We start from the raw sequence: 11039 nt of genomic DNA, 5'->3' as shown, positions 1-11039 counted from the left end.
TGGAGCGGCTCCTGCTGCTGTGTGCACCCCTGGGGGAGGGGGCATGTGCCCCCCAGATTTGTGCACAGGGTGGAGGTGGGCTGCCACTGTGTGCTGGGCTCTGCATCCTGCTGTCACTGTCCCGAGAGCTACATGATGGCAAGTTGTTGAAAGCCTAATATATATATACCAAAATGGCAGAGCACATCACAAGATCCTGTAGCATTTCTGGTTTTCCAAAGATTCTCAGTGGGGCGGAAAGGTCAGATGAAAGTCAGGGTTCCCTGCAAAAGAACATTTTTTCTTTGCATGAAATAAATTCCTATTTACTAAAAGTTCAAGTTTCAAACAGTCGCATAGGAAATAAGTTTTATTCAAGTCTTAAATCACCTTCTGAAAGTAAGAAATAGCAAAATAATTCAGACTGACCTCTTTAGGTGTAGCACAAAAATTCTGTGTTCTTTGCTTCTTTGAAGTTGCAATAAAAATCATCAAAGTCCATAAAAAATTGGAATATTTAGGCTCTGATGTACTGTAACCCCATCTTGCAGCAATTAATGGCACATTAAAGGCTAATTATTTTCCTCAAGAGGAAGCAAGTTTTACATGGTTTTTTAAACAAACCCTCTCATCTTAAACTAATTTTTCCATTGAAATAACTGATCTCCATCTGAGATAGTTGCAGAAGAATGGAGTGAAATCACATGTTCAGGGCCTGGCTCAGTTTGCACTACAGATCTGTGTCAAAAGTGGTATCTAACGCAATTGTTCCAACTATGGCATGGGGACATGACATTTTTCCTTCTAGGCAACACATTCTTCACTTCCCCTGATGTAGCATGTGAGCAGGCTATGATGTTCTACAACTACGGGGTCACTTCAGATTCTCAGAGCAGACTGGGCACTACACTTAGCAGACACTTAGAATGAAGAGAAGAGGAGTTATGATCCCCTGCTGGCTTTAGAACTTGGGATTGATGCAAAAGATGTGTCCTGTTTAGGATCTGGTAAGATCCTGTTGTAAACATAATTCATCCATTGTTTTTGAAGATGTAGAGAGCCCTACAAAGTGCCTGCTGGTATCAGACAATTTCTACCATTGGCAAAGAAAAAGCACTTCCCTCCCAAGCCAGAGGTGAGTACGTGATGCAGCATACCTTTGCCTTGAACCCCTGGGTGTGCAATAACTGGCCAACAGGAAGAGCAGCTGGATTATACTGCATATTGCACTAAGAGCAACTTTTCTTTCTTTTTTTAAAAGCATTTTTACCAGTGTTTTATTTAATAAATCAGCATCAGCTTGACTGACAGAAGTAGCCTGCTGCCAGTTGCCATACCTGCAGAAAACCACCTTTAAAAAAAGGCTTTCAACTAACCTATAACAGCCAGGCACTTCTGGTGCAATATGCAATCCATACAATCACATGGAGAAGGGGCAACAGCAAGGAGAGAAGCTTTGGTAGAGAAGAACAGTCTCTGTCCAGCTTATCACCTGCCTGCCTCAGTGTCCCTCAGTTACTATAATGCATTTCTCTGATCTCCACCATCAAGTGGCAGTTGCTGCTGCATTCCTTTTTCTCAGTTGTGAGCAGGGAGACTTGAGGGTGGAGGTGGGAGAAAATGAGAGCTAGCAGCTTTCTGATCAGGAAAGGCAAGAAGGAAGGGCATTGCCTAGCTGAGGTATTCACAGGGTTGTGAGCAGCACATCCTGTCCCTTCTTGCTGTCCTGAGTATCTCATCCGCTTTTCATTCCAGGCTTAAGCAGCCCTCAGACCATTGTTCATGCTGAGAGACTGTGCCATCTGTGGGACAAATAGCAGGAGTCTTTTCCTGCCCGTAACTCTAAAGGAGTGGTATGGCTTCTGGTTGGCTTTGATCCTGAGTGTCTTCCTCCTTGTATGTCCCACAAGAGGCAGGAGTGTATGTATGACTGGATTCTCCATTCATTTCCTTCAGCGGATAGTACAGATAGTCACCACTTTCTTGTGTCTTCTCTGAGCTGCATTTGAAAACAAGTTTCAGGTATCCTACAGCACTGATCCCAAGAAGCAGAGCTAAGATAGAGGTGATAAAGATCCATGTTCTCCTGCCAAAGGGAAGAAGAGAGACCCAAGCTAAGAAACAGAGCTCTAATACTTCAGTAATATGCAAAGGATTTCACACTTGTCTTTTAGCAGTGGTCTTTGTAGCCTCTCTCTCTCTCTGCAATAGATCTCAAGGCAACAGGGGGAAGTTATCAAAGGGAAACACTGCACTTAATGAAAAGCATTATCCTTTTTAAAATGATTGGTGCACTTAAGGCTGCTGCAAACCAGAGGTGTTAGATTTTTTGCAACAGAGGAACAGAGAGCACTTGAAGAGGTTTTCTCCTGCTCTCAGCAGCCAGAGCTGAATGGCTATTTTTAGCTCCTGAAATGCTAGGGAGTGAAAGGCTATAACTGTGCTGGCCTGACAATAGCTGTTTAGCCAGCCTTGTCTCTCCTCACCAGTAATACAAAACCAGTGCAATGCTGCAGCCCTACTGAATCCTGTAATTATACAGCCCTATCCTTCCTTGTAGTTAAGCAGCCTGTGAGCTAAAAGGGAAGTGCAACAATACAGGGGCCAAACTGGTAAAAAGTAGGCTGAGCAAAGCTAATCCACTGCTGACATTGACCCTTTGGCTCCTTCCAAAGTGTCTATCTCTTTACTCAAGCTTCAAGCAGCTGCTTAAAGAGCTAGTGTATTTGGCAGATATTCCGTTCATTCTCTTCTGAATTGGAAAATTGGAATCTGGACATGGAGGGAGTTAGCTGCCTGGTGCTCTAATGCCAACAATCAGATTAATGTAGCTTTTAACTAAAGTTTGTAGTGCATTACAATGGCATGTGTAGGGAGTCCTGCTTCAGCTATGTTAGAAGTGAGCAGCTCTTTTTTTGCAATGACAGAGGCTGTTATAACTAGGCTCACAGCTTGAGGTTGGGTTCTTGCTTCATCTTAGTTGCTCCCCCTCCAAGTATATTATTTCCAGGCCCAGCTGTGGTTGTGCATCTGACTGGGCAGGATTGGGAAGCCACCTCGGTACAGAGATCTTCTTGGGGTTTGAGGCTGCTTGCCATGTACACATGACAGCTAAGCTCAAAGAACTTGAGGCTTGTGAACAGGCAGTGACTGCCTTTTTTTCATCCTGTCTGGGAGATCAGAGCTAGGACTGCAGTACTGGCTTATAGTTGGTTTGACCCTTGCTTCCACAGAGCAGTTAGGAGCATTAGGTCACAGCCAACCACGTCTGCTGCTCTCAGTTTGGGGTCTGCTCTGTCCAGATAGCAAACTGTGAGCCAACTTCATTGCAAAGCTTTATTATGACCAATCTGACAGCTGAGCTGTGACGGCAAGTGCACATGCAAGGCAAGTACCAAAGAGGGAAATTTTCACCCTCCATTGCTGTCCTGCCCCATCATGCCACAGGAGGCAAACATGGGCATTGTGCAATGGGTTGGGGACAGGTACCACAAGCGCATTCACATTTATATATAAGCAAACCACCACACTTACTCTGTAAGAAGGGATTTCTCTGCCACTGACATCTGGGAAGCCAGACACTGACCGGCTGGAAGACAAGAGGGCAGGTGAAGGAGATAAAATTGGTAAGAAGCTGCCTCACCCTAAATGAGCCTGCCCCAAGAGAAGAGAGAGGCATTCAGTGAAGGGGGTGGCAGCTTGGATTGTGAGCCAACTGAGTTAATAATTGTGCAAGTGAGACAAGGACTGGTTTACAGGATCACATCTGTGCCAGACTAAAGGTAGCGTGCCACATAACAGAAGGAAGGGTGGCCAAACCAGAGCTGAACGTACCTCTGGATAACTGGTCCTGCAGTGTAGATGGATAAGTAATATTGCAGCTGCCAGTCTCCTGGTCACAAGGACACTTATGTTCACACTCACAAGTCTTCTGGCAGTTTGGTCCGTACTGGCCAATGAGGCACTCTGAGAAAATAGTTAAGTCATTACTAAGAAATCTGTGGTTTCTACATTCAGTACAACACCATCTGATCCAACCATACAAGTCCCAGTAACCATTCCAGCCAGGTGTCAAGAAACAAAGAGCACCTCTCTTTAGGAAAAGCTTAAAATGGATTTAATTTCTCAAGTGCTGTGTCATTCTCTCATTGAGGTATTTTCATGGTCCTCAGCACCATGACACCTTAATTTAAAAAAGGCTTCTTTTCTCAGCACCCTGTGTAACTGAAGGGGCACTGAGGCACAAAGAGGCCAAAGGCTTGGTTTTTAAAATAATTTTGCTTCATAAAGAAGCAGACGCACCCAGTGGCATTTTCAGATGTACCGAGGTACCTAACTTCTGTTTCCAAATCAATGGGAGTTAGGTGCGTGGGACCTAAGAGGTCACACACAAGGTCTGTGAGAGAACAGGATCTCAAGTGCTGAGCTGGTGCCCTACTGATTCAACCATCCTGCCCCTCTGCCTTGCTTTCTCTTGCAGCCTTGACAAAGCAGTTTAGAATTCACTATAAAGACAAGAGAGATCAGATCTGTTTAGCATTCCTGTAACAAAACAATACTAAACTACCCCAAAAAATCCTAAACCCAGTGTGGAACTTGTTGTGGCAGCATATTTAGGTAGAGTTCAATAAGACACAACAGCAGTAGTGTTATGCAACATAATATCAAATTACATCTATCAAAGCTAGATGCCATGAATACTGAAGGGAGAGAAACCAAGGTTTCACAGAAGCTTCTTAGTGGTCATCTGCTGCAGCCAGGGTTGTACCATAGGCAGAGCACAGAGCAGGTCCTGAAGTTAAGGTTGTGCATGTATTACTGCCATAGGTATCTAACTGTCAAGGCTTACAGCTTTGGCAGGGTTAGATACCTATGGCAGTAACAGGCAGTACAGCTTTGGCAGAGTTAGAACCTACAGGCTGAAATTTGGCCCATTTGTCTAAGAGCAAGTTTTGTGGGAAAGGAGAACAAAGAACAAGAGTTGTCTATCCAGCAAAAAAGGAAAACTGTCCCGTGTTTTAAACAGCACTGCGTAGGCCTGAACACACCTGGCTCTGACCCAGAGTCTACATGTGGCCAGACTGAGCTCTGAAGGTCAAAGAGAACATCCCCTTTTGGCTGAGAATAGAGTCTCAGCACGGGATATATAAAGCCCCTCAGATGCTACATGCTGCTGTTCATTGCAGCCTTCACCTTGCTGACAGAGGGCTCCGCGGTAGCCTGCTGGGCAGGTACAGGATCCGTGCACTGGGTCACACTCTCCACCATTATGACAGAGGCATCTCTGGGCACAGCCATCCCCGTAGAAGCCACTGGCACAAGCTGCAGAGAGAAGTGCAGACGCATCATGGTTTTATTGCTGGTTGCTTAAATTTACTATACAAGAATGCAGAGATGTGCCTCCCCTGATTGGCCAAGAATTACTGACTCATAACACAGCAGCAGCCCAGGTAAGCCAGGCTGCTGCTGAGGGCCTTGCAAAGAGGAAAAAAACCCTGGGCTAGTGTCCTGTGCTAGAGAGGCATACCTTGTCTTGCCAGGGTTTCAATGGGGGAGCAGGGAATGCTAGGGGAGAGGAAGAGAGAGGGGTTTGGCTCTGCCCTTTATGCCTCCACTTGTCACTGAGAAGGAGCAGGTGAGAAGTCTGGACAGTCTGGCTTCTGTACCTGTTTTCTGCCTTCCCATCACTGTCCTTGTGGGCTTGAGGATCTATTCACAATAAGCAAAATCCCTTTCCCCACAGCTGCAGCCTCAGGCAGGCAGCTTACTCCTATAGCAGATCACGCAGTCCCCTCACTGGCTGTTAAGAACAAGACTGATAACAGACAGGAGTTACCTTCACTGCAGTTGCTGCCTATCCAGCCAGCATCACAGAGGCATCCAGCTGCATGAGAAGGAACCACAAATCAGGCATCACAAACAGACTGAGAGGTTAGGGGTAGCTTGAGGTTAAGAAGCCAGCACTGGTTGTAAGCTCTAACATGCTTTCATTTGAGATCACCCTGGGTGGGGGGCACACAACCGCAGGGCCTTCCCCAGGATACAAACCCAAGGGAATCCAGAACCCAGGAGCCTCTCAGATGCAAACTCTTGCAGGACAGTGGTCCTCAAACTGCCAACCAGGAAGCCACTTCCATCACACATATCTTCCAGAAGTGACACCTCCTGGGTGCTGCCCATCCAGCATGTTAAGAGAATGATTCTGAATTAACAAGAAAGAAAGTCTACCCCCTAATTCTCTTGCAGTGATCACAGCCAATCTACCTTAGCTTGCAGTGATCACAGCCAATGAAGCTGCCCAGGCAAGAAGGGAGAGCGCATGGGTGCAAGGTAAGGTAACTCAGCACCTGAATCTGGGACAATTCATTAAACCTCCCTATTAAACAGTGCTTTTTTTCATCAATTCTGAAAACCCTTTGCTAAGGAAGTTGGTATCATGATCCTCAGGGGGAAACTAGCATACTGACCTTCCAGCCAGTCTGGGGCACAGCCAGGATCCAGGTCTGCTGAGACTCATGCACTGGGCTATGTTTCTTCTTCCTGAAGGTAGTCTGTTTTAACCTTCTCTTTACTACTACCTCTTAGAGGGGTGAACAGATTCCATGAGCCCAGAAGGCAAGGCAAGTGTCAAAACACACAGCCTGCACCCACTCACCAGTCAGGAAGTAGACCAGCTAAGCTCATTTGTGGCAGATACTATAAAAAACGTTAGCTCCTAGTTGAGAAGCAACTTTCTTTGGGGAAAAGATTGTGACGTGAAGAGCTGGAGAGGCTACTTGCATGCAGTCAAGCCCTTGACTTTATAGTCTGGAAAGGACCACAATGTACCTGTACTATTAGACTGCCTGATGACAAAAAGAATAGAGCTCACTGGGAAGTCGTGGGCTTTTAACCACTGAGATTCTGGTGACTCTTAACCAGCAAGCTCTGCTCAGGTGTTTCATAGAGGCAGGAGTGGTCCATGGAAATGGGTGTTGGTTTGGAGCTGAGACTTGTACAATATGATGCTTGCTGGGGTCACTTCATCTCTATCTTTGATAATGTGTCAGATGTGACCTATTACTAGAGAGCTACCCAAGTCACAGCAAGACAATGGCTTTTCTGTGGCTCACTTGCAGCATGTAGAGCTGATTTTGAGGGTACTTCCTGGTAGTCCCGCCCCTTGTTGCTTGATTGGTGGAGGGTGCCTTCACTCAGGTATAGCACTACTGCTTTTTTTCCCCACTGCTTGCTTTTGATTGGCAGAGGGTGCCTTCATTAAATCTGTATCACTACTGCTTTTTGCTGTTGATGTTGACTTCACAGGAAATTGTGGCCACTGCTGGTTTACCTGGCAATTGTGGACAATGCTGTTTTTCACAGTTTCAGCAAAATCATGATTTGAGTAGGTTTCTACTTATTATTTTTCTATCCCAATGACCAGGCCTGTATCATCAGAAAGAATGCCGAAAACAGCTACCCCTACCTTCCTTATGACAAAATACTAGTGTAACACATTACAATATGCCCATCAGCTATGATGATCTGCCTGAGCAATGATAGCTTACACTCAGTACAGATGCCATGCAGGCTGCAGTTGGAAGGGCCGCAGTCCAAGAGGCTGCAGTTAGGTCCTCTCCAGAAGTTTCCAATGCACTGGCACTCTCCCAGGACGCAGCGCCCGTGGCTGTTGCAGTCTGGGGGCTCGCAGGTAGGCTCATGTATGCACATGACAGTTGAGACATCCCGAGGGCAACGCCACATGCCATTGAAGGAACTGAGGACAGAAAACAGTTTCCATGAGGAAGATCAGGAGTGTGAGGGCTCTGTCTTCCAAACTGTGTACAAGGGGCCTAGGAAAACGTTTATTTTAATCATGTTTAATAACTGTATCTTTCATTTAGTCCCTCTCATTAGTTGGTAGCCACTAAACATGTTGATTTTCAATTAAATACAATCCTTGCACGAACCTATTTTGTATTATTCAGGAGGACATGCTCTACCTATACATAGTTATAAATAACCATACAGTTAAACATACATTTTTTAACTCCTAATTTTAGTCAACCAACACTTGGGCAGACCTAGGAGTCAATTAAATATACAAAGCCAGTGCTGTAAAATCATTATAAGAGGATATTAATTGCACTGGATTTTTTTTCTATGTAAGGTTTTTATCAAAATGTTTAATGCAAACCTGGAGTATTTTCTTCAATAAGTGAATAGAACTGATTGCTCTAGACCACGACCATGTCCTTCTAAACTTCAGAACTCCGAGATAGTTTTTGTTATCCGACTTGTACCTTAGTTTAATTTGTAGAATGCAAAAGGTTACCAGCCTTTCTGGCTTCTCGACTGCCAGATGCACCACTCTACATGAATCGTAGGGCTGTGTGAAGCTTTGGGTGCTGATTTGATTCAAAGGAGATTCAGCCCGATTTGGTGGCCAAATCTCCGAATCCGAATTGAATCAGGGAACCAATTAAAAGGTCTGAATCGATTCAAAGCTCTCTGAATCAACCTGGAAAAGATTCGGAGAGCTTCAGCAATTTGGGCAGTCCCCGCCGAATGCAGCAGGAAGCTGGACCTGGACTCCAAGGTGGTAAGTAGGGGACTGGAGGAGGGTCAAGGGGACCATGGGGGGACCTCTGCCAGGCCCCATTCCCTGCCTACTCCCCCAGCCCTCCCAACATATCTGTTCCCCCAGCCCCGCAATGGCTGCCCCACCTGGCCCAGCTCCCAGTGCTTTAAAAAAAAGCCCCCACTACCCCACCCAACCCAGCTCTGGCCCTTTAAGAACCCCTCCCCCACCCCCAAATCCCAGACTTTCTGGTTCCTGCAGTGGCCTCAGGGCTTTGGGGGGCTTGTGCAGAGCCCCCCCAACATGGCATGGGGCAGTGGGGATTGCTCCCCACTGCCAGGCAGAAGCCAGTGAGGCCGAGTTGTTTTGGGGGTTTTTTTTTAAAGGGCCGGAGCTGGGGCGGGTAGGGCAGCCATGGAGGCAGCTGGGAGAGCGAGCAGGAGTCAGGGGGCTCCTGAAGAGCCTCCCATGCAGCATGGGGCAGTGGGGGGCAGCAGGGATCGTCATCCGTCCCCCCCCCGGCAGCAGCAGCTGAGTCAGGGCTTTTTTTTTTTCAAAGAGTGGGGAACTGGGGCAGGCGAGGAACGGGGCCTGCGTGATTCAGAGATTCAGCTGATTTGGTAGCAGCCAAATTTCCAAATCAAATTCGACCGAATTGATTCGGAACAGTGATTCGAATCACTGAATCGTATCACTGTCTCCCAAATTGGCCGAATCTGAATCTGAAGTGTATACTAGTCACTTTGCACGGGCCTACTACCCAGTCAACCAACAGAGCTAGGAGAATGAATTGAAACCTCCATGAAAAATTTTTGCACCTACAAAAAAGGCTGCTGCTGTCAAAACCTCATTCAGCACTAAAGCAAACTGGTTCCATGTATGGCCAATGGCCAATGATTTCATTAGCTCAGGGGTTTGACTTTTAAAAAATTAGCAGCAAAATCCAAACTTGTTTGGATATGTTTGTTTGTACTATTCTGAGTGACTTCAGTACTATTATAATAAGGGGAGGCTTTAAATCAGGCTGTCATAATTTCTAATCTCAAAAATGAGTGTTTATTCTCCACTGTTAAATTTCTTGTTGATCCCTTCTGGCCTTATGAAGGGTGGGGGGATGAGGACACAAAAGCTGTGTAGAGACTAGAAGAAACTAAATGAAAATGTGGATAAGCCTCTGATGTCTCTTGTAACTTGAAGAGTATCATGTCTGAGTCTTGCATCGGCCTTGTTTAATAGTAACCTGAGGCAGCTAGGTTTAATACCAGTTTGCTGAGCAGATGGGGAGGTCTCCAAGAGATACTCTGTATAACTTGGCACTCAGTTTACCTGCTTTGGAAAGAGCAAGAAGGTGGGAGCCCCCACCAGGATTCAAAGCCATGTTACTTGGCAGTCTAGCTATTGCATGCTTGATATCAGTTCTGGTATCTTATACCTAAACAGCAAGGTACTTCTGTGCAGTCTCTGCACAGTTCTCAGGAGTTCTCAAGTCCAAAAGTGATGCTGACCCTGCATTAGTATACACAGATGCTAGGGATCAGATTAATCTCTGCTAAGCAGATGGAAACCCTAGGAAACCAAATCTGGTCATGCTAGGATTTAATTTGGCCCCAACTCCCCAGAATTATTCCCACAAAGCTCTTGCCTAGCCAGATGAGAGCTCCTTGGGCACCGAACTGGGAATCTGAGGTATCCTTGCCATCTTCTGTCACCTGGCACTTACCAGTGATCCGAAGGGTAACTCGCAAGGGTTCCATTCAGGACCAGTGTGGCGGAGCCTCCACCGTCCAGATTGACAGCATTGATGACGCCCTGCTGCTTTAGGAAGTCTGCCATTTCCCAGAGACTGAGGCTGCAGAAACAAACCAGACTCGTGTCCAAGGAAGCAGGGGCCAATTCTGTAGCACCACTGTGGGTGCTCTGAGAACAGGAGGAGGGAGGGAAGAAGAGGGACGGAGTTCTCAAGCTGGATTTGTGAAACACCTCAGTTAGTTTCAACTTAGTCACCTTCTGAATCAGGGCTGTCTGATTGGCAGCCCATAGCATGCATGGGGCCTGCAATGGGTTAATTTGCAGCCTCTAGGCACTCATCCAGCTGCCACTTCCCTTACTGTTTTGGCTGCAACAGTAGTCAGGGGCTATGGGCTCCCCCTCTCTCCTCCAGCTGCCACTGGGCCATGTGGTGCAGTGTAGGAAGTTGAGGGTGAGTTAGGGCTGTACACAAGAGATGCTATGTCACTGTAGTTCGTCGCTATGGCAAACCAGTGTTGGCGGGCCCAAACCATGATGCCAACGCTACAGCACTAGCGATGAGCTACCTCATTGTAGTGCGTTGCTACAGTGACATAGCTGCTAAAAATAATCATGCACTGCTGGGATAGTGCAGTAATGGCTGTTACTGCACTGTCATTTAGTACTTCCTAAAGCAAGTACCGTGCTGTGGGAAGCATGTGTAGATGCGCGCCCAGTGGGGCGGGAATTCAGGCCCATGCAGGGCATGGGG

General features: G+C 46.6%; 1 protein-coding gene across 5 annotated transcripts in view; it reads right to left on the bottom strand.

Moving 5' to 3' along the window:
- Window positions 1-11039, bottom strand: part of NAGPA (N-acetylglucosamine-1-phosphodiester alpha-N-acetylglucosaminidase) — a 23840-nt gene that overhangs the window by 5813 nt on the left and 6988 nt on the right. The window contains exons 4-10 of one of the 5 annotated variants that reach the window (XR_003093972.1): window positions 10260-10388; window positions 7527-7735; window positions 5816-5863; window positions 5173-5301; window positions 3814-3945; window positions 3514-3568; window positions 409-2065 (exon numbers count right to left, since the gene is read on the bottom strand). Coding sequence is in view for 4 of the 5 variants with exons in the window: in XM_006015549.3 (XP_006015611.1) it covers window positions 1822-2065; window positions 3514-3568; window positions 3814-3945; window positions 5173-5301; window positions 5816-5863; window positions 7527-7735; window positions 10260-10388 (946 nt within the window). In the remaining variant the exon portion in view is untranslated. Of the gene's footprint in view, window positions 1-311; window positions 2066-3513; window positions 3569-3813; window positions 3946-5172; window positions 5302-5815; window positions 5864-7526; window positions 7736-10259; window positions 10389-11039 lie in introns of those variants that run through there. The other 4 variants (XM_006015549.3, XM_025203716.1, XM_025203731.1 and 1 more) reach the window with 4 other exon arrangements.

Source organism: Alligator sinensis, unplaced genomic scaffold (assembly GCF_000455745.1).
Source record: "Alligator sinensis unplaced genomic scaffold, ASM45574v1 scaffold404_1, whole genome shotgun sequence".
Lineage (NCBI taxonomy): Eukaryota > Metazoa > Chordata > Crocodylia > Alligatoridae > Alligator > Alligator sinensis.
This window is presented reverse-complemented; position numbering and strand designations above follow the sequence as displayed.